General features: G+C 38.9%; 1 protein-coding gene across 2 annotated transcripts in view; it reads left to right on the forward strand.

Moving 5' to 3' along the window:
* The window catches only part of STAC (SH3 and cysteine rich domain), a 73430-nt gene that overhangs the window by 8021 nt on the left and 42080 nt on the right, over positions 1 to 23329 (forward strand). For both annotated transcript variants that reach the window (XM_039715237.1, XM_039715238.1), the window contains exon 2: positions 15713 to 15989. In XM_039715237.1, the coding sequence (XP_039571171.1) occupies positions 15713 to 15989 (277 nt within the window). The remainder of the gene's footprint in view (positions 1 to 15712; positions 15990 to 23329) is intronic.

Consider the following 23329-nt stretch of genomic DNA (forward strand, 5'->3'; position numbering starts at 1 on the left):
AATGCAAGTAAGTTCTAACTACTTGATAGAAAACTGTAATTCTTTGTATGACAGGGATTTTGCCTACTGCCTAGGACCCATTGCTGCATACTCCTGACAGGTATAAGATTACATATTTGATACATTTGTACTCATGTTTGTCAGGAAGAGGACTAGGCTTTCAGGTGTGAGCGTGAGTTGACTATTCTTAACACAGTACTCAGTCCTGCACAACTTCCAGTTGCATAGGCAAGAAGTCATTCAGTGTTAAATAAGCACTTCCCAGGAAAGTGCTGAAGCATAAGCAAACGTTGCATGTTCATTAGCAAAGAGGACCAGCTGTGAAAATGAGAAATCTATGTGTGAGTGACTGAAATAATTTGAATTTGTTTTCCTTTGACATATGCCTCTTTTGAAGGAAACTCCCTTTGATTCAGTAGACCAATTGAGAGTAAATGCTCCTTGTCAGGGAATTTAACTCAGGAACCCTGTAAAATATATTTACAATGGATGTCTGAAAAACAGATTTCTTGTGTCTCTGACATCAGCAGTTAAATGTGACAAATAGCTTGCCCATCTTCTTATTTATTAAAATAAAATGAGTTTCATGTCTGTAGTGTTACATTACTAGAGGCTCATGGAATTTTTCTCCCTGACAGGTCAGTATTTCTTAGCTGACCTGTTTTTCAGCGATGAGAGTGGTTTGCTAAGTACTGTCAAATGCAAGTGCTACTGTTTAGGGACTGCAGTGGTGTTAAAAATACCATAGCATGAATAATTGTGAGACAGAGGTCTTTCCCAGCCACAGGAGGCTGTAATGTCAATATGGAATTGCAGTCCTTTAGGCAAGTAACAGCAACAACCTTAATGCTTTTCTTTTTTGCAGACATAATATGCTCCTTCTCTGAGTGCCATTTAATAGCTTTATTAAAATGCAACACATGCACTGCTTTATTAATAAAGATAATTTTAGCAGTCTAGTATTCTGAACAGAAAAGGAAAATGAAGCTGACCTGCAGTAACTGATGATTAGGTTTAACTAAGAAAGGAGAAAAATTACTATAAACTGGTATTCACAGAGCTATTCAAATCTGCATTTAGAGTTTTTTTCATCAGAATAAGACAAAGAAATGTATGCTTTGGAGGCACAGCTACAGGTGAGAGGGCAAAGTCAACCTGATACACTGTTACAGCAAATACTGTTAAATATAGTCTTACAGACAAATGTCCACTACCTCAGTATTCAAACATTTTTTTTTGCAAAAATTGCTCTTTCATAGTGAAGGGAGACATCAGATTTTGTCAAAAAAGGGCCAGATTTCTGATGTGATACAAACAAGTCACCTTCTAAAACATCACTTATATAGGTGTACTATTTATCATTGATTTGCCAGTGTTTTCCCTGCCAGTTTAAATTCTGTGGTACCCAAAATCAAAATAACTTGTGACTGAAATGAGAGTCTAAAAGCCCTGACCCAGCCTCTCGTCCCTCTGTGCATACAGTGAGAAACAGCCCTGGACTGGGCATCTCTATGCTCACAAGTAAACAAAACATTCAGCATGGTAAACCTGTCAGTGTCCCTGACTGCTGTGCAGTTAAATTGAGAATCCAGTTGTTAAGAGGTTTCAGGCTCAAATGCATTTTTAAAATGCACTTACTCTTATCAGTTAGTATCAGTCAACTCAAGGACCTGGCATATACAATTTTTGTTGTATCTCTTAGTGTACTTATTTATATTATTTATAAGTGGTATTAGATAATTTCTCACTTATGTTCACACATCTTTTAACTTAAATGATCTCATTAAGGAATAATTTACGAATAAACATAAGGTGACTTGTAATGATTTGCCAAATATTTCTGATAATGAGCATTCCAGTGAAATGAATGCTTCTGGAGTGCTTTTTTTAAAAAGCACTTACTGCTTATTTTTCAGTATCAAAACATCTGGTCCTGAGGATTTGTTCAGATTCTTAATTGTGTAAACTTTTGCTAAGGTGTTTTCCCTGATTGCAAGTGAAATTTCCAGACAAAAGAGGGAAAAAAATGCATCCCAGGTTACATTGTACAGCCTCACCTGTAATTAGAGACCAACTATAGGCAGGTAAGTTAGTAGTTCAGTCCTCCTCTATTATAAATGGAACACAGACCAAAACTGTTTTATCAAAGGTGACTTAGAGGAAAAGCCTGCTTTGTGTGATCTAAATTAGCCTCTCTGAACAGAAATCTTTTTTCCATTGACCAGGGTAGGCAGCTGCAGCTGAGTTAAAAGCTCAAATTTAAGTAAGGTGACCACCACCGAGATTCTGTCAGAGTGAGGTCTTGAACCTTGCCTACAAAGACTGGTCAGCTGTCTGTTCCCCTCCATGGCTAGTCTGTCTGACTTTCCTCTCTCCTGCCCACAGGTCTCTAAAAGACATTCTGAAAAGCTGCAGTTGTTTGGGGGTTTTTTATGCCAACATGGAACAAAATCATTCAAACTTTGAAAATTTTTTGCTAAGCGAAACTGCTGTTTGCAGGCAGTCCTATAACGGAAAGTTAAGCACCTGTGAGAAAAAGAGAGAAAAATGTGAGCTTGTCTAGGCTTCAGAATGTGCAGTGCTGCTGTTAAGCTGTAGCCACAAGATGAATCATGTACCAGTTTCATGAAGTATGGGCACGCAGGAGTCTTTGGCAGGTTCACAGCAGTTAGATATACCTCTTGTAGCTGGTGAGAATGACAAATGGATTTCATCCTCCTGACCAATAAAGATCCAGGGAAACAGTTAACTTCTGTGCTACCTCTCACACTCTGCCTTTCAATGATTCTTTCTTTCTTCTCTGTTCCTATTCTCACCCTAAACCATGACCAGGCTCTCTGATACAACTAAAGATCCAGGGAAACAGTTAACTTTTGTGCTACCTCTCACACTCTGCCTTTAAATGATTCTTTCTTTCTTTCTTCTCTGTTCCTATTCTCACCCTAAACCATGACCAGGCTCTCTGATACAATGAGTCTTTACAGGAGAAACTTCCATGTTTCCAGGCTTAGCCAAGTTTAGATATTTCTGTTAAGAAAATGGATGGTGGTTCTTCTGTTAGGGAAAAGGACCTTTCATAAACAAGGCGTGGATGCTGACGCTCAGGCTATAGGTACGCTTGGAAAAAAAGTAAACCCCACAGTTTTTACTTTTCCTTTCACCTATACTCAAACTGTACTTGCATTATTCACAGAGGAATGCCTTAACTTCCATTTAGTTTCCTCACATATTCTAGTTTTACATGGCCTGTTCCTCGTGTGGGGATGTAACCTCATGGTGTCTTTATATGCCTATGCAGGAAACTATACACACATTTAAAACCTGAACGATGAGGTAATACAAAACACTCGTTATGGAGAAGAAATAAAGCACTTTTCCTAGTTTTCCCATCTTGTCACCTCCTTTTGGGGTAGGTAACTGAGGACCAGTGCTATTCAAAACAGCCCTTTTCAAGTGCACAGCTGCTGAAAAATCTTTTGAGCTCCTGCCTTCCCCAGAAGCTTAGGTTCCCACAGACTTCTTCAGGCTGTAATTCTGCCCTTCAACAGCACTGGCTTTTTTTAGCAGTACCTGCCTGGCATCCAAAAAAATGCTCTGGACATCTTCCTTAGAGATTATCAAAGCTAACATGGATGCCAGCAGCTGTAATAGACCTACCTGAATCCTTAAAAATTAAAAACATTTCATAAAGGTCCAAAAAAATGACAATCAAACCCTAAAGGAAAAATCTGAATAGAGTAATTTTCCTCAGAGGAGAATGCACCTATGACTAGATGCTGGCCATAAGAAGTAGCCACTCAGTCTAGTCAAAAAAGCATCAGTTCTTTTTTAAACAAGATGAAAAGCTAGCCTATTTTTTTTCTGGCATTGTAGGGAACACACTGTAATAAACACAATATTCCCAAAGTAGCAATAGAGGTAATGTCATTTTATCTTTACTACCAGCTGCTGAATTCTAGAAAAAAATCTCCTTTCCATGAGTTAATATCTCTCCAGTACAGTCCCACACATAGCCTCTGCTGCATTCAAAAAACGCAGCTGATGTGAGAAAATTGATATAAATCTCAGAATTTAGCACTACACTTGCTCTTTAGTTCAGCAGTAAACAGTAACTGTATTTCTGCTGTAATATTTCACATGCCTTATAAGTCAGTGTTACTCAGCTATCAAGAATTCAAGAATTGCACCTACTATAACAGTAGAATAGATGAGACAAAGAAAGTCCTTCATGGAAAAACCCCTCTTTCACAGGATTCATATTCATATTCTTTAAAACTCTTTCTATTAACTTGACTTCCCTTTTTTCTTCCTTCTATGTCCCTGCTTTCCTGCCTGCCTGAATCCCTCGTGCAGCCCCACGCAATATTCTGTTCCTCTTGAAGTCACAGATATTATTTTTGTCAGACAAGGCATCACAGTTTTACTGGTTCAAGATCCCTGACTCTCCTATCAAAGCAGTAACTCTTATTAAATTAAATAATTGGTAACTTATGTCAGTGACAACAGCTCTTTTCTCTTGCAACACCAAAATTAAGAAGCTTCATTTATTAGGTGAACACAACATTGTGACAGTATTACAAGATTTTTTTTTTTCAAAAATATTACTGCAGTTATTACATGCTTGTGTGCAGGATTTCATTAGCAAGTTTAACTTTAGAGAGTTTTGAGGAACTTCGGAAAGAGTCTTAATAGTCAGAAAAAAAAAGTAGTTCTTTGGAAAGAGTATAGTCTTATATTCTCTACTTTTCTACATATGGCATCCTGTATGTAACCATCTTTTTACACAAAACCAGCTATTTCAATATGAAACCACATTTTTACAGTTCAGTCACTATAATCTTGAAATTTTGATAGAGGTAATTTGAGAAGGAAAATTGTGCAGCTGGTGAGGATAAAAATAAAATTGTTTTGTTTTGCAGGGTTGATCTTGAAACAGTAGCTGGCTGAAGATATGTTCAGCATCTTGGAGGTTTAGAAAAAAATACAAAAGAAATGGAACAGCCTGAGGCAAAAGGAGTCAAAGATAGATCATAAATCTCATACTTAACAACTCCTGCTAATTAGCATCTCCAAAAATATGTGTTTACATTGTCAACTTCTTGAAGCAGTGTTTAGGCCTTCAATGTTTCCATGAAGTGCCAAGTAACTGTGTGTCATCTGCATGACAATATCATCACCAAGTTAAACAGATTTTCCATGTGGATAATTGGCCTATTCTTTATGTAGGACATTGAATGCAGTTTTTGCTTGGCATAACTAAAAAGTCATAACAAAAAGACAAAAGGCAGAGTTAGATGGAAACTTTCTGTAGCAGTATCAGATTCATTGGAAACCTGTACTACAAGCATAGTTTTCCCAAAAAAGTTTTGGAAATGCTTTTTGAAAATTAGACAGCTACTAGAGTAGATTTGTTTAAAAGGATAAATGCATACTGTAAGTTGCACTTTGAGAAGAGCTTTCATGGAAAATGTACCAGATCTGGACTGGATCTGAAAATAAACATATTTTTGTCATGGTGGACAGTAAGATAAATGGATGCAGAACAACTGACAAGGAAAATGTTATCAAGGTAGAAACAATTTTAGTTGACACAGCATTTGTTAGGCATGTGGTAGCTGCTACAGGACTTAAGAAGTGAAAATACAAGATGAAGGACACCTTGTGGGTGCCCAGGTAAAGCATGGAGAAGCCCAGAGGATTAACTAGCTTTGCTCCTTGTGTGCTATCAGCTCTGTCCCCAGATCCAACACAGGACTTCATGCCAGAGTGGTTTCAGGGCAGCAGTGTGCACCAGGACCGTATGGATCCTGTCGGATTTGTGGTGTCTAAGCCACCACTGCAAGGGTGCCCAAATGTCCTGGCTGGCAAGAAGCAGCGTTCACATGACGAGACATTGTTAGTCTTAGGCAGGGGCAAAAAGAAGGTAGAAGGCAGCAAATTTGGTACCAGATTTCAAAACCATGCACAAGAAGAGGAAGGGAACCATGAAAAAAAAATTGGAAGGGAACCAACAAACACTGCTAATATTCTGTAAAATATAAGTTCCTAAGCCATCTCTCACAGAGAAGGGTTTGAAATGGAAACATGAAAACAAGTTGTAAAATTTGGATCTGAATCCCTGTTTCTGAACAGGCAACAAGGAAAAGAGTGCAAAAACCTTTGGGATCATGTAAGACAAAATTTTGGCTTGTGGGCTTCTTTTAAGCCAATAGGCCATACAGCACCAAAATCCTTGCATTTTGTTCTAGCTCTGTCTTCGACTGAAAAACAAAATAATATAATCTCAAAGTTAAAGCACAGTAGCTAGGCAAGAACTGGGCAGAATATATTCACACAAAGTATGAATTGATACAATTGTCCAGGAAGGACTGGAGAAGCAGAGGCATAATGTCACCTGGATCTATCTGTCATTGATTGTGGAGCAGCACAGTTTAGAAAAGAGTAGTTTAAGAAAAAGATGAGGGAATTGAAAAGTCAGATAAAGTCAGCTGGGTAACAGAATGTCTAATGTGGCCAGGTGTTTTTTCATGCTGCATGCAGAAATCCTTTCATTTTAATGCACAGTATAAAATATTTTAAAAGTTTTATTTCAAAACATACAGACAACAAAAAAAACCTCCAATAACCCATCCAAACCCATAGTCTTTACTCAGGATAAATGCTCACTGAAGTCAGTGGGAGTTAGCAGTAAGCAAAGACCTTTAGGATTTGGCCCAGTGACAATTATTTTGTTGTAGAGCTGAGCACTTACATGTTTTCATTGCAAAGCAATTTTAACAGTGTAAGTTTTGAGCCCCAGAAGTAAGAGTGGAAACACTGACAGAGTATTAACTATAACAACTCCCAGCAGGTCTTGGACTTCTTTTTTGTTTTAAGATGACACAAATGTGATAATTCAGTATGTGGGTTGTGGTGTTCATGTCAATTTGCCCTCAGTTAGTATCAACCTCTCTGCAAGATGTATTTCCATATTTGTTTCAAGAGATAAACTACTATTTAAAGTATTATAGAACAGCTCTGTTAACAAAAATAAAATAAATTTAAAAAAAGAAAAGAAAAACCATAAAACATATTAGTGGAAACTATTGCTGTAGGTAGCCCAGTATTTTTTAACAGAACACTGTTGTGTTTTGGGCTTTTTTTTTTTTTTTGGAGGTCCAAGGATGCCATACTGAGGTAAAAATCAGCAGGGGAAATGCACATTTCACAGAGGTACAGACATGAGATACAGTCAAGGATGATTAATCTTACATTCACAATCACATTTGCTCCAGATTATTCATGAGAAGGAAAAGAAACAAAACTCAGGTCCTATTATTATCAGTCTGGAAGACTCTCAGCAGGTAGTTACCAGTGTAGCTTCTTCCACCTCAGCAGGGCTTCCTGGATTTACATCACTCTGAAACCCAACCTTTTAATCTCCAAATTTCATTGTGCCACATCCACCACAGCAAAGATTAATAAATGACTGAATCAGGAGTTACCAAAGGGCTCTAAATTTACCATTTAGAAGCTGAAATGGAAAAGAACTACCCAAAAAGACATGCAAAATATGAGATTCCCAGAAGGGACCTCAGAGATAACAGTCAAAATGCCTTCTACATCCAGGGGCAAGAGATAACAACATCCTGATAGAGACAAAGCATGGAGATGACTGGCTGCTTAGCAACCAGGTGCCTGAGGTGGACCCCAAAGTACAAAACAAGATGTTGTAAACACCTGCCTTTCTTGAAATTTAAAGTACAGGCTGGTTTATTTATTTATTTTTTTTTTAATTGAAGGACTATTTCTAACTATCTCTTGCTTTCTTCATGAGTTTTTATTTTTATTTCAGGAGGAAAAATTTGAGACAGTTCTATTTTCAGACTATGAAAGGGAGCTACATAAAGGTCTGCACCAGACGCCTTTCATAACCTGAATTATAAAGGATGTCCTGCAGTTGGTGCCACCCATGTGGAAACAGTTATTTAGCAGCAGGGAGAATAGAACCCTGGATATAGCTACAGGATTTGTAGTCTTTGCTCCTGAGAGATGCAGCCTGTCTTTTGTTAGGTGAGGCAGCAGGGGAGATCAAAGAGACAAAATATTTTGCAGCCCTGATATTTGATAATGACTGAAGTGTTCTGTAGTTTGATTTGAAAATTGTTTTGTTTTATGCACATGTTGACAAAGGAGGGAGAACTGATGATCAGTGAGCTCAACTCAGTGAGCTCAGTAGATCTTCTTTTGGGACTGTTAATCTGATTTTTGTCAATTGGATTAGAAACTTTGGAAAGCTCCAGTACAGATTCTCTGAAAGACACTGTGACTTGTTATCTTGAAATACTGCAAATTTGAGAAAGATTCTCTGCTAGAAGCAGTCTGAATGCAAACTATGATTGAGGGTGTTACAAGCATTATCCCCACAAAAAAATAAACTTGAATCAAACCTGTTAGAAAGTTTGAAGAAATAATGATAGATGCTAGACCTCATTAATATAATGTAATATGCACTCTTTTCTTTCTAGATTACTCTTTCTAATACAGCTTGGTTAAAAGAAATCAAAGGAATATATCAAAATAGAGCTGTACAAAAACGCAAAAGCAAAATTATGTTAGATATAAAATTTGAGAGTTTGGGTGTGGGTTATACTCAGTTTTTGTTAAAAAATCTTTCATTTTTCTTCATTTTCATTCATACAAGTATTTATTTTGCATATGTTTCCTCCTTTTTATAAGCTATTTTTAACTTTTTTAATTACTGTGAGTCTGTTGAAGTTACAATGAAAATATAATTTAGCAGGGAAAGCAATGTGAGCTCAGGCTAAGTCACAATTACAGAAAATCTAATAGAGTGTCTACCCTTTTTATGCCTTAGGACTAAATAGAAAGTTCTGAACATAATAGAGAGAGAAAAGGATTTCCTGAGATTTGATGTCAGTTGATACACTTAATAAATTGTGTTTCCTCAAATCTATCACTCACAGGACTGCATTACTTTATTCTGTCATATATGATGCTGAATTTTGAAAATATATAAAGGAATTCAGATCACATAGGAGATTTTTCATATTTTCAGGCCTTAAAACTTCATGTACTTTATTTCACGTTTACCTCACATATTTGCCAGTCCTGGTTCCTTGAAGGGTTAGAAGATGACACATATTAAAATGTAGGATAAGTTCAAACCAAGTGCAGGAGCAATTGATGAACACCAGGTGAATTTTTAGCTTGGTTTAAATCAAACCAGAGTCCTAGAGAATGAACAGCTCTGCTAAGCAAACTGCCTGTTTGGCTACACGTGCAGGCTGATCTCTTGATAATTCAGAGGTCTGCTAACTAGAGATGCAAATGCACAGCAGGCAAAGATGTAGTACATCAGGAGAGGGCTGAGGACATGGGATTCGCACAGACATTTATGAAGGTAGTGACACATGGGCATCCCTTCAGGTTTCATGCTTTCAAACCCTGAGGCTCTTTCAAGGATTTTTGCTGCTACGCTCTGTCATGTCAATCAGAGCATTTCATTGTAGTTTAGGACTCTATGTGTGAAACAAAATCACAGAAAGAGCCTTGCCTAGAAAGGTTCATATCCTAAACAGGTCTGAGAATCTGTGAGCGGATTTAAAAATAGTAGAACAAAGGGAGGAGAATCTAAGGATGATGATCAGAGCTGCGAGAGTGAACAGAGTAGCTGAAGGTACCAATGAATCACTAATAATATTATTGGTAGGTTTCACAAAAAATGGCTCCTCTTTGACTATTTCAGTACAATATTCAAGCAGAAAGTTTGACTTTACTTTTTACAACACTAACAAACATATTTGTTCTAACAACAGCTATGCAATCCGTTTGGGAAAATACAAATATAATACGTAGCAGATTCTCCAGTAATGAACACTCCCTCTTGTCTGTAGTGGATTAAAAGGATACAGCTTCCAAGAGAGCTGGCTAGAGCAAACACATCTTCATGATAGGGCCAGATTCTCAGACTGTATAAATCATCTACAATTGAAGTCAGTTTAGCTAATTGTACTAGCAGAGTACTTTGACTATTTATTATTTAGAAAGAAGATAGTAGAAGAGAAATCTGCTTTGCTTACAAGTTTTATCATGAGTGCTTTGCCAATAAACAATACAATCCCTTAAGTATTAGAAATACCCTTTTATCTTGTTAATGCTATAAGACATGGTACTCCTCTCATCAGCAGGCAAACGCACATATTGTTTATGAAATTGCATACTGCCTTTAGGCATGTTATAATCTTATTTTTGCTCATTAAAATGTCAAGGCAGAGCATTTTCAACTCAAAATCTGTAAAAAAACTGCTCTTGTCTGTCCTCAAAAATCACTTGCTCTCGGTTTTAAGAAGAAAATCATTAGCCTTCATGCTCACAAAAAGTAAGCACTCCTATTTGAGCTGGTTCCCTGTTGGCTCTAGATCAGCACAGCTAGCTGGAGCCCAGAAATGCCGCCAGGGTAGCTCACACCCTGGTAACATCCAGTCCTTCAACAATGCAAGTAAACAACTGAAGTATGTTCTGAGAGTTGCTAATACAAATTGAATGTTCCTTGACCCAGAAAATGGACTGTACTCAGTAGAGGAGATGCCATTCATCAAGGCTTTGTTCTCTCCCTTATTTGAAACGCTTTTGGTCTGAATCCCTTTTTGTAATAGCCCCTGTACCTGACATTCTCTCTAGCAAATCTACACAACATCATCTGAGCCATGTGTGTTGAAGTCCTTATTTTATAACAATGTGCTTTTATAACAATGTCGTATAATGAGAGCCAGATAATTTGGAAATTTGCTCTAAGAAGCTGCAAGGAAGAAAAAATGGTTCCTTACAGAAGGTGGATGTTTATCTCACAGCAGAGTGAAATCTGTTGACAGAGCATTTTTAGGCTGCATACTAAACAAAATAGCTACATTTTATAAGGCTTGCAGGATTCAAACTGGCTTGATAGCTCATTCCAGCTCTGTTAATACCCTGAATTACTTGTAGTGGATCTAATGATACTGTTCCACCAGGGTAAAGAAAAGGCTAGCAAGCAATATTTTTTTTGTTGTTTTGTTTATTGCTAGTCCAGTACCAATACACCAAACAGCTGATGTCTGAAAATAAGGGCTTGGTTATTTGGTGAGTCAGTGAATTAAGGTTGATAAGTGGGACTCATTTATTCATTTCTCCTGGAAAACAGTTAAGAGTGGAAATGCACAATCTCCCCATAGGCCCCACACTGCCCAGGAGCCTCTGCTGCTGGAAAAGATGGCTAGCAGTGCCCGAGAGGGCAACAAGACCAAGAGAGTTGGGAAATCACCTGATGTGTGCATGCTGGGGGCTCAGCAGCCCCTGCTTCATTCTTTCCATCCACTTCTACTGAGCTGACTGCTAATGTAGGCAAGCTGGAGAATCGAGGGGAAAATTGCTCCTAGATACCAGGGAGCACTTAGGAGCCTGAATAAAGTACTCTGCAGGGTGGACACCTATCTTTGTAATTGCAAAGCTAAGGATTATGGAACGGCTCAAATCACATCTTTCCAATTTTCATGGGAACTTCTTTAATGAAAATTGTAGAAAAGCACTGGGTGCTTCCAACAATTACATCGAATAAAGTCCTGGTGAGGACAGGTGCAGTTCCCATTCATAGCAAAAGCAGTGGCACATAGCTAACACTAGCAATGAATTTGAATAGCTGTTCTTTTACTGCCTTCTGTTTTCTGCTTACAGCAGCTAAAGAGTTGTAGTAAAGGGGAATTAGGAATGGAGGAGTGCTGATAACAGAGTTTTCTGATCCCTTGAAGCCTGAACATTCAGTGACTTGGAGGAAAATTGAGATTGTGCTGCAAGATACAGGGAAAAAAACAGGTTAATCAAGCTCTGAGGTTGAGCTATTGCACTTATCTCTACCTTGCCTGTGGGGTTTGTATGTGCAGTCACTGTGGAATATGTATGACTGATAAAAAGCTTTTAACTAGAAACAAAGATTTTTCCCTTACTCTAATTTCAAATCACAGGAACATCCTGGCTTTAATATCAAGGGCTCATGTTTCTGAAGTGTCAACATTGTGAAGTCTCATGACACTACCACAAGTATAGAAAACCTCCTGTGCTTTTGGGAATATTGTTTTAATTTAAATGAAAGCTAAATTGTAGCCTTGCTCACAATGGAGAAAATGTGAAAGTCTTAGGAGATTTATTTCAAATATGTTTCTTAAAGTCTTCTTGTGCTTGGTTTAGTGGTTGTTTCAGTCTCAATACATGACTTTTCACTGAAGAATTGAAGTATTAAATGTAGAACAACCCTAGCTGCAGAGTTTTTTCACAAAGTTTTGTAATGTTTCTTCATAAAATTTAACTTTGGACTCATTCACTCTACAGAAATGAAGTGTAAATAATAAAATTTGCATATGTTCCTCTCTATTGAAAGATGTGATTCCCACCTCAGGCGAATGTTATAGCAGCTGTGGCATCACAAGTGCTTTAACTCAGTTTACAGCAGAGCAAAATCAGACATATATTACATACCTGTATTTAATTACATTTGAAATCTGGCAATAAAAGAATGGGGATAATCCACTGCAAATTTCAAAATGAGGAGATGGTGATATTTAAGTAAGGGAAGTGATGCTTACACAAGTGCAGTCTAATAATTACTTAAGCCTTTATGGTTTTATAGTTTATACAATATGTATAACAACCAGCCCTTGCCTTTGCTTGGGCCAACTTTTCCTAAGTAAACAATCACATACCATTGCCCTATTTCAAATTCTCTCATGAGTCTAATATGAGAAAGGAAAGTTGGATCTGATCTTAAAACCTGATGCCAATCTTCTGTGGCTCTGTATGTTCTCTCTTACGCATGAAGGGCATAAAACCTGTTGATCTGAGAGGTATTTTTAACAGTAAAAGTGTGTAATTAGCTGTACAAAATGCTAGATTTTGCCAATATTCTTAATTTTCTCTGAGTCACTTCTCTAGACATATAACCTATTTGGGATGTAATAATCCAGACTTCCACTGGTGTTTTAGGTATGCAACAGAAGCCAAACATGCAGGTGTATTCCAGTCTAAATTCCAGTCTAAATGCAGATGGGCATGAAATCTATATTTTGGCTAATGAAAGGGATATCCATTTTGTCTGGGAATTATTTAACCACATGAAACCAGAACGGTTCTCACTGAGTTTCAGAAAGGGCTGTCAGCTTGAAGAGCTGCAGAGGTGCCTCCCAAATATGTGAAGGTGACTTGCTCAACTCATTCTTGGGTATGTGTCCTCTGAACATTCTGGGAGGGAATGAACAGAATACACAGTTTCATGCTCTTTAGTGTTTATTCATGAGTTTGGGCAGGTATAGCCTGAATGCTGGACTATTCTTTTTCTGAAAACTTGACTTTAATGCTTGAGGGAGGAAAAGATGCTGGTAGATCCCTCAACTGGTAAATGGCTGTGCACAGGAGAATGGGATAAGGATACTAAATGCAAAGCTTCTTAAAATGTACTGCATACATTATCCAAACTAGCAGGACTGTTGTTTCATGATAAAACAAATACTGTATTGCACAGCTTAGGTTTCCTTCTCTGGCAGGAACAGCATTTTGAAATTTAATTAGCTTCATGTGGCACTGTAGAAATGGATGGCAAATCAATAATGGAAGCCATTTCAGTCACCTTGTGGTGTTGTAATTCTCTGTGTTTTGCTACACTAATTAGGTCTGACTTCAGTGAGAAATGTTTCAGGAGCAAGAAGGTGAATTATTGCTGAGTTCCTGGCTGTCACTGGAGAGATGAAGTAATCTTAGAACTGACTAACCTCAGTGATTTCAAGAGCTGGTAGCTTAACATCCAGGAGGAAGGGGCAAGATCTCACATTCTGATGGTGCAGTTTACAGTGAGTTTTAGGCTCAATCAGTCTGTGGCTTAGGCTTCAGCTGAAAGAGCATCAGAAACCATAAACTGCACTTACAACATAGTTGGCGTTTAATTACTTAATTGCTCTTATTTTCACATTCCCCTCCAGACTAAGAGTATCTTGCAAATAGGTATTTCCTTTACTTCCTTCCTTTGGATCCAGGGCTCCTCCTCTGAACCCAGAGTGAGTTGTGGGTGGAGAGAGGTGCATGTGAGATGGACCCCAGGTTTGGATGCCTCTCTACACCTAAAACCATTGTGAAGGAACAGCTCAGGAAGTAGAATGCAGTTTGTTTCCATGTAGCAAATCAAACACTGTTAACTGGAGCCAACAGCAGCTCCTTGTCCATTTATTTGACCCTGGGGTTTTATTGTGAAACACTGGGTAGAGAGCTGGTGTCTCCCTCGCCAGGACCAAGCTTCTTGCTTCTGAAGGTGGAAGAGAGGCTTTCCACCAGAGTGTCTTGACTCTCCTGTCCAACAGCATGCTGTCAGCCACATCATAAAGAAAACAGATGGATAAGGACCAGAATCTAGGGAGAGCAAGTACTCTGAAGCCGCTAAGTCACTGTGACGTACCACTTCCATGCTTTTTTTGGGAAAGCATGTAAACTCACTCCCTTTATATTAGTGTGAATTATGATTCCAAATAATCATTGCTTCTAACATAAACAGTTTCTAATATAAACCATTCCTGCTGGTTACCACAGACAGCCTGAGAGGCATGGAAAATTTCAGTTGTTACATCACAGTCACCCAGAGAATAGCAGCGGTGATTGAAATCATTTTGCAGTGGTTTGAATTATGCTGAGTGAAAGGTGATACAGAATTATTGCACTTCACAGAGGGCAAACACAAAGCAGACTCAGAGCTGGCTTTTCTTTTACCTGGCCTCTCCTTGTGGGATGTTGGAGCTGACAAACCCACAAATTCATGTGGCTAATTTCCTAATCACATCAGTGACTCATCCAGAACCCCTCTCAGCCTTATACAAATCTGGGGAAGAGAATGAAAAATTAGAGGATGACTGAAATGGCACAAGAGCATTTACAGATAAAAAGTTTGAGTAATCAACTCTAATTTAGTGATGCCTTATTGTGGTTCTTGATAGTCTGACAAACAACACACAATACAGGAACATATGTGAATGTGTGTTAACTAGTATTCATTAATTCATTAACTATCAGTTGGCCAGCTAATTACATTCTTACTTCTGTTAAGACTTCTGTCCTTAAAAAAAACAAAATAGGTCTTAGTCAAAGCTAATCAAATGCATATAATCTAAAATATATATAATAAAAAATGCATATAATCTCTGTTTCTGCCAAATTCAAGAACTTTATGTATATAAAATATATTCACTGAATTCATTTGTCATGTACCACAGGTACATGGTGTTTACAGGTATTCCTGCAATGGCTTTACTGACTGATTAAGTACTCTTAGAGGATGAATAATGCTCTAAATTCCCTCATGCTTGAATACAAGGAGTGTATTCTTCCATGCCTACAACCTTCAGCAATATTTCTTTGCTGTTGTATCTGCAAATAAAGACCAAAAAAACATTCATTAGGACTATCGAGTTTATTGTCCATCAGAAAACATATGTAGGGTAGGTTGTTTTCTGATTGGAATCTGTTTTCTTTGCTCAGAAATTGCTGGTTAAATGTGAAAGTCGGTTTTATTATTCAGGTGGTTTAAGGTCTGACAGTAACTCCCAGGTTTGCTTGGCAGCAACACACCCCAAAACCAGGAGCCTTGCATTGCTTTTAGAGTGGAAAAAAATTAGTAATTATAACTGGTTTTTATTTGTTGCAGCTGCAGAAACTGAAACGATCCCTCTCCTTCAAGACTAAAAGCTTGCGGAGTAAAAGTGCAGACAATTTCTTCCAGAGGACTAATAGCGATGTGAAACTGCAAGTAGACTTGATGCCTGAGGTGAGCACAAGCACTGGGCAGCTCCCCAACTCAGACAGCCAGGCATCTTCACCCACCAGAGCCCAACAGCTGCCAGAAAACAGCAAGACTCACATCTTCCAGGAGCACATCTTCAAAAAACCAACCTTCTGTGATGTCTGCAACCATATGATTGTTGGTGAGAAACATTTTATTTAAAATCTCTTTGTGTGTCCATGCTAGAACTTGCAGGATGACCTTTGTCTAACTTCAGATGTCTCTTGAGACTATTCATGCTGGGGGATTCTGGATTTATGTCATATCTGCCACAGGCTAACACAAGTTCTACATTTGTTGACAGATGTCTTGCCTTGTAGACACATACTGTTACCACAAATTACAGGTGAGGGAGTCAGCTGGAATCAAACTCTTCTGTCATCCAGGTTATACTGAGCACCAAGCGCAAGTTGTATGCTACACTAGAAGCAGCAGAAATCCATATTGCATATGTATCCACTATCCTCACTCTTTCCCACAGCAGTAATTTTAATTTTCTTCCTCCTCTTGTCTGCCCTCACACCCTGCATCACCCCACTTCCTTTTCACTTTGGTGACCATAGCTTCCTCCCCCAGCTGTCCCAATGTCACTTAAGGGCCAAGAAGTAGCATCTGCTGGGTGGTAGGTGCTTACCTGCTTGTGTGGGTGTGGGATGAATATTTGTGTGGCTGTCTAGGATGAATATTTTGGGAGACCAGGTCAAAAACCAAATATAACAGCCAAATTTACACTGCAGAAAGTCAAGTATATCAAATATATACTTGGGATTTATGGGATTCTTCTACCCAATCCCTCCTATGCACAAAACCTCACACTAACTTTATACCTTTGAAAGACAGGCCTGTCTACTCTCTGAAGTTGTCCATGAGTATGTAAGTTCCAGCCAGGGACTGACTGACTGACGGACTGACTGACTGACTGACTGACAGGAGATAATTTTGTTATTGTCTCTAGTGTCAAGAAAAAACCTCCCTGCTGAGCCTTGCCTGTAAGGTAATTTTCAGTGCAGTGTGAAGTCCTAAAAAGCCAGCCCTCATGCAGATCATGCATGGGGCTGTGCAAGGAGAGGTCAAAAGACAAGTACAAGTGCCTGGAGGTGTAGAACTTTCATGGCCACCGCAGTTGGAAGCTGCAGGAGTTGCTATTCAGAAATCTGATCCTGGAAATTCACATCCTCATGGCTAGTGTTGTGCACATGATTTGGTCTTCCTGCTCACTTACCATCTACAGGTCCCAGCACAGTAGAGGAGGAGTAAATTCAGCAGCAATTTTCCCAAGTGACAGTGACATAATTTCCAAGCTTTTAGGCAGAACAGGGAGGTAAACGTGCTAATGATTTAGCTTCATGTCTAAGTAGTACAGGTCTTTGAGTACAAAAGACTGTCTGCAATTTGTATAACTTACTGTCAGAAACTTATGTCCCTTGGCATGGACGTCACTGCCTTCTAGGTAACAGTATGGTAAGTTCTTGAAAGATGCTGATAGGACTGATCACCATTTTTCAAATGAGGGTGCTCAGTGTTCCCCACTTGTGTGAGGAATTTGTGGTCTTTGGAAAAGGCAGCTGTCTACAGAACATTAAAATTGATGCAAGACAATCTTGCTTCCATAAATTAACTTATATTCTCACTTCACCACAGCTGTACTGAATCCAAGGAAACGAAGGAATTTTAATCACAATTTTTGGTGTCATTTTTCCAGTCTTTTAAGGTTTTTTCTACTTGAAGTGGTAAAATAAATGAAAGAGAGAAGCAGTAAAGTATCAGTATGAGGAAAGTTCACAGTCCAGAATTTGACAGAAAGTCTGGAAAAGAAGTTAATTGAAATAACTTTATATATGGGAAAAGGCCCAGAATTTGTCTCCTTCAGTAATGTGGATGGATGTTCCATCAAAGCTTATTTTCACAAATATATACTGCAAATATAAGTTCCTTGAATTTCTGGCAGCTTCTTGTGAAGTTGTATGGAGATAAATATCATCACAAATCTGCATGACTCAGCAGTAGTGTTTCAAAATACTGCTGCTCATGACGGATTATTGCTGGCAGCAAACTTTGCAGAGAGTAAATCCAGTTCATAAACACTCCTGCCCTTCTCCTTTGCTGGGCAATCTGTGTCCGCCTGGAATAGGAAAGTCCTGAAGCACAGCTCTAAGCTTCAAAACATCAGCTTTAACCCCCTGTGCTTTCTGAATTTTTTTCTGTTCTCTCTGCTGACGGCTTTGTTTTTCTGTTCGGTGTCTTAGCCACTTCATTAGCTAAAGACACCTATTATAATTGTTGAACAAACTAATGTGACCTATTTTGTCTGCTAGCAGTCTGAGTCAGGTAAATTGCTCTGACCTCCTCTAGCTCATCTTTGCTTGGAGGTAAGGCAGAAAACATGTTGAGAGTTTTACGTTAAGATGCCTTAGAGTACAGATGCCCTGATTTTCATAGACAAACGTCTACTTTATTCCTGCCATCTTCTCTTTTTGGTCCTTCTCTTTTTGGTCGTGACTGGTTTTACTGTATTGTTATTTAAGCAGCATGGTAGATCTCGATGTTAACTGTGTGCCATTCAATTAATCCATATAGGTTGTGCAACTATGGATTATAGGAATTGAGAAGCAAAACAGGCAGCTTTCAGGAAACCCTGTCAAGCCTGCTCCCAAAGACAGACTAAAAAAGCCTCATTTCTGTTCAGGGACTCTGACTGCTTGAACCATGGAGCCGATTTGTTCTATTTGCATTTTTCACAGGCAGTGACATTTAAGAGTAATGAGTCTATGATTTTAAATTCCTCATTGATGAGAATAAAGGCAAAGACAGATACATGTTTTGAAGGCTGAAGGAAAGATTCCAGGAAAATTGTGTCTTGCCTTTAGATGGTTTCAATTTTGCCACCAAGAATGATTCCAGGCTCACCTTAAATGGCACTCTGATCTATGAACTAAGCAGCTCTGTTTGGTACACGGCAGTGTAATGAACAGTGCACAGCATGAATGTGCAGTGACTGCTTCAGTCTCACTCATGTGGCAGAATCCATCTGTAGCTTCAGAGTGAGCAGGACACATGGAGCAGAGGCAGCAGGTTCCCTGTGCTGCTCTTTTCACAGCAAAATTAAAGAATTTGAAACATTATCTTAGTAGAAAAAAATATGTGCATCATCTCTCTGATCCTTGGGCACTGGGAGCCAAATATTGCCTTTGGGATGCAATGCAATCTATATATATATATATATTTGAGTAAACTTACTCTTTCAAATATTTTTCATGCATCCCAGAGTACAATGCAACATATTTGAAAGAAAATCTGTTTATTGATGTGATTTTTAAAAAGGAAAAAGAGTATTAATAGTGTACTTCATACTGAACTTTTAAGGCAGGAGTTGGAATGTTCCTATTAATTGTACTAGACTGAGACTCAAGTTCCACCTCAGTAAACATAAGAAAAATTTGATACAGAAGCAGTAATTTTCTGTCAAATGAAATAATGGAGGAAATTTCACATTTGAGGGAGCTTTGAAGAGTGCATGCAGAATCCATTTTACATTAATGGGGCCTTCTTACAGCATCTAATTCTCCGATAAAATCATCATTTCTAATAATGAATTCAACAGTAATAATTCACATAATTTCAGAGCAAATCAATAGTGTGTTGGAGCAGACTCTGCACTCCTTTCTCCCACTCACTGTTTTGCTGCTGTGAGTGCCTGGCATCGGTTAGTTTAGGACTGGGGTTTCAACTCCACGGAGGGCTGCATATTTTCCTAAACATACCCACCCTTGAACATCCTCTCACAGTATGTCTCTTAGAAAACCATTAATTTGCTGGTTTTAGTAGTAGTATTTATAACTATTTTAATATCTAACCCCAGCAAGGGAAAATTTTGAAAATCAAAGTGTCTTGTGGAATGTATTACTAGATCATCATTTAGGAGACACTGGTTTTATTGGGTTTTCATTTTACATCACAGTGAAAAGAAAATCAGGAACTATGACACAGTGAAAGACACAATACCTCTGAGTTTGCACTGTGTTACCTACCATTTTCTGTGATTAGCAAGAATGTGGTAAGCTTTGGCAATGGCAAATTAAGGGAGGCAAAACCACCTAGCACCAGCAAAGGTGGATACTGTTAAATTAATGTTGCATCAGATTATGGTCTTAAACTATGCTGATCAGAAGCAAGTTCTTGCTTTTCTTCAGTCTCTGGTGTGTCATCCATCATCTCTGTGACAATTTGCCGTTGAAGAAAACATGATGTCAGTACTCTATAGTTGTAAAACATTTGTGTATTTTTTAAGAAAACCTCCATCTGTAGAATTCTCAACGTTTTATTCATTTCCAGATAATTTCCTGTGCTGATTCACATGGAAAAAATGTTATTTTCCACATATTCCAAGCATATTACATGCAATTAATGTATTCCCATCTAAGCCAAATATAAGTAATGTAGCAAAAAAATAAAGCACTTTGCTTTTAAAAATATATTACTTTACAGTCAATCTTTCAAAGTTGTGTTTTAAAGAAATATTTCCTTGTTTATATTGTATCTTTCTTTGTGTTTCCAAAGTATATGTAACTGTTTCACTCCATTCTTAACCTTAATTATGGCACAAAATTTTAACTAGCCATTCAGGTTTTTTGGCATACCTGTCAGAGCATATTTGCCTGGAACAAACTTGCAGGAAGACCAGAAAAAATTGTGGTATGCAATGTCCAATAACAATCAGAACGAGGTCCTTCTGGGTCATGCCACCCCTCACATATATGCATTTATAGGTGTTCTCAAGGCAATTGGGTTTCTGGTTTGGATGCCGATACTCTGGACCTTTGCAGCTCTGGATAACTCAGTACCTGTCCTCTCAGGGAACTAACCAGATTGCAGTTAGAGAAACCTGTGGAAAACAAATAAAGAAGTAAAATAGATAAAACCAAAGTATAGCTGTGGTGTAGGTTCCTTTCAGTCTATTAATCAATAGTGCTTAAGCAGTGAAATTGTGTTATCCCTTCAGAACTGACTCACTCCTACCACCGTCTGTTCTGGTTTAGCCAGTCATTCTGGAGGTTCAGGCAGCCAAAAAAGTACCATGAATAATTCTTTCTCACTTCATCTTTTAGAAGCAGCCTGTATTTCTTTAGTACACTGTGTAGTTTTGGCTGCTCGAACTTTCAACCACTTTTATCCCCAAAGCTGTATTGTAAAATCCTCCAGAAAGTGAGGGTCAAAGTTGATAAATTGGACAAGCTTTTCAAATGCAGGAATAAAGGAAAGAAAGAGGTCTAGATTGCAGCTATAGTTCCCTTTTTCTGTTATATTCTGCTTTTGAACTTCTTCTCTTAGACTATCAGTAACTGCGACTAATAAGTACTGGAAAAACTCCATGGTTAGAGGAAGTGTTTATATAACTGTAATTTATGTGGATGTTTATTAAATATAGAAAAATTTCACAGGAACTATGACACAGTGCTTTCTGCCTCCAGTCTGATCAGCTCTCTCCTAAAAAATATGCTTGACTTTTTTTAAGCTTGCTGCCTCATTTCATGAAGTAGGCATTCTGGTTTGGTCCAAACCTGCCTATATCCAGCTTAATCCAGGTAGAAAAAGGTGCAGTAAATGGTCACAGATTGATCACCATTTTTTGGCAGCAAGACAAAGTAGAAGTACTCCTGGAAGCATGACTGTAACTGGCTTTTTCCAAGGCTATGGTAGTTGGGAAGGCTCTTTGGACAGAGATCTTGGAAAAAACAAAACCAAAAAAAGGTGTTTTTATTTATCTCGCAGGATGAAGGAAAAAAATAATGTTTTTCATTCAGTTCTGCCCTCCACTCTTCCTAGTCTCTCTAGCATCTCCCAATACAGATGGCCTTGAGGGAAGAGATTTGTGTTGCCACTTCATCAGAACAGAGTCGTCCCCTCTAGAGAGGGTAAAGAGCTTCCAGCAAGTGGAACATACACCTGGAGTAGGGCTTGTGTAGTCACAGCCAAGCCTTCCCACATCTATTCTCTAGAGACACTATTCTTACTGCAATAAAAATTTGTTTTGTTTATTATAAGAGTTTTCCTATTGAAAGAAACTTTTACTAGCAGCTGAATCCTTTTTTTTTATTTGTGAGGAAATATCATAAAATCACGCCTGACCAATCTGATAGCCTTCTATGATGGCATGGCTGGCTGGGTAGGTGAGGGGAGGGCGGTGGATATTTACTACCTTGACTTCAGTAAGGCTTTTGACACTGTCTCATATAACATCCTTGTAGGCAAACTCAGGAAATGTTGGATGAGTGGATGTTAATATGGATTGAGAACTGGTTGAATGGTAGAGACAGAGACTCCAGTTGGAGGCTCATTGCTAGTGATGTTCCCCAGGAGTTGTGACCAGGTCCAGTCTCGTGCAACACATTCGTCCATGACCTGGATGAAGGGATGGATGCATCCTCAGCAAATTCACTGACATTACAAAACCAGGAGGAGTGGCCAATAGCCCAGAGTCCTGTGCTGACATCCAGCGAGACCTGGACAGCCTGGAGAGTTGTATGGATGGGAAGCTCCAGAAATTCCACAGAACTAAATGCAGGGTCCTGCACCTGAGGAGGAATAATCTCAAGCACCAGTGCAGGCTGGGAGCTGACCTACTGCAAAGCAGCTCTGCGGGTCCCAGTGGACAACAAGCTGTTCAAGAGCCAGCAGTGTCCTTGTGACCAAGAAGGGCAATAGTATCCTGGAGTGCATTAGGAAGAGCTTTGCCAGCAGGCTGAGGGAGGTGATCCTGCCCTGGTGAGGCCTCATCTGGGGCGCTGTGTCCAGTTCTGGGCTCCCTGGGCAAGAGATGCATGGAGCTCCTGGACTAGGTCCAGTGGATGGCTGCAAAGATGATTGGGAGCCTGGAGAACCTCACTTAGAGGACAGGCTAAGGGAGCTGTGGTTGTTCAGCCTTAAGTAAAGACAAGTGAGAGGGGATCTCAGTGTGTATAAGTACCTGAAGGGGTTTTGCAAGAGGATGAAGCCAGGCTCAGCAGTGCCCTGGGAGATAACAAGGGACAACAGGCACAAACTGAAACAGGAAGATCCATCTGAAAATGAGGAAAACTTGTTTACTGTGAGAATTACAGAGCACTGGACCAGGTTGTCCAGAGAAGTTGTGGGGTTTCATGTTACAGAGATATTCAAGGCCCACCTGGCCATTTCCTTGCAACCTGTCTAGTAGAACCTGATTCAGCAGAAGATCAGACTAGATGATCTCCAGATGTCATTTCCAAACCCAGTCACTCTGTGATTCATTGAAAAAGGGCCATTGTGTAACCTTTTCAATAACTGCTACCAGGTGCCATCCCACATATTACCAAATGATCTACAATTCCTGCCTCTACCTCCTCCTTCCCTACACTAAATTTTCTCCTGGATTTAGGATGCTTCATTTCAGTTGACAGCAATGAATGGCTCTGGGCACCTAAATCTTCTGGCACTTTTGAGAGTCAGTGTGAGTGAGAATTGCTT

The sequence above is a fragment of the Passer montanus genome, unplaced genomic scaffold (genome assembly GCF_014805655.1).
Source record: "Passer montanus isolate IOZ18808 unplaced genomic scaffold, ASM1480565v1 scaffold32, whole genome shotgun sequence".
In the NCBI taxonomy this organism is placed as follows: domain Eukaryota; kingdom Metazoa; phylum Chordata; class Aves; order Passeriformes; family Passeridae; genus Passer; species Passer montanus.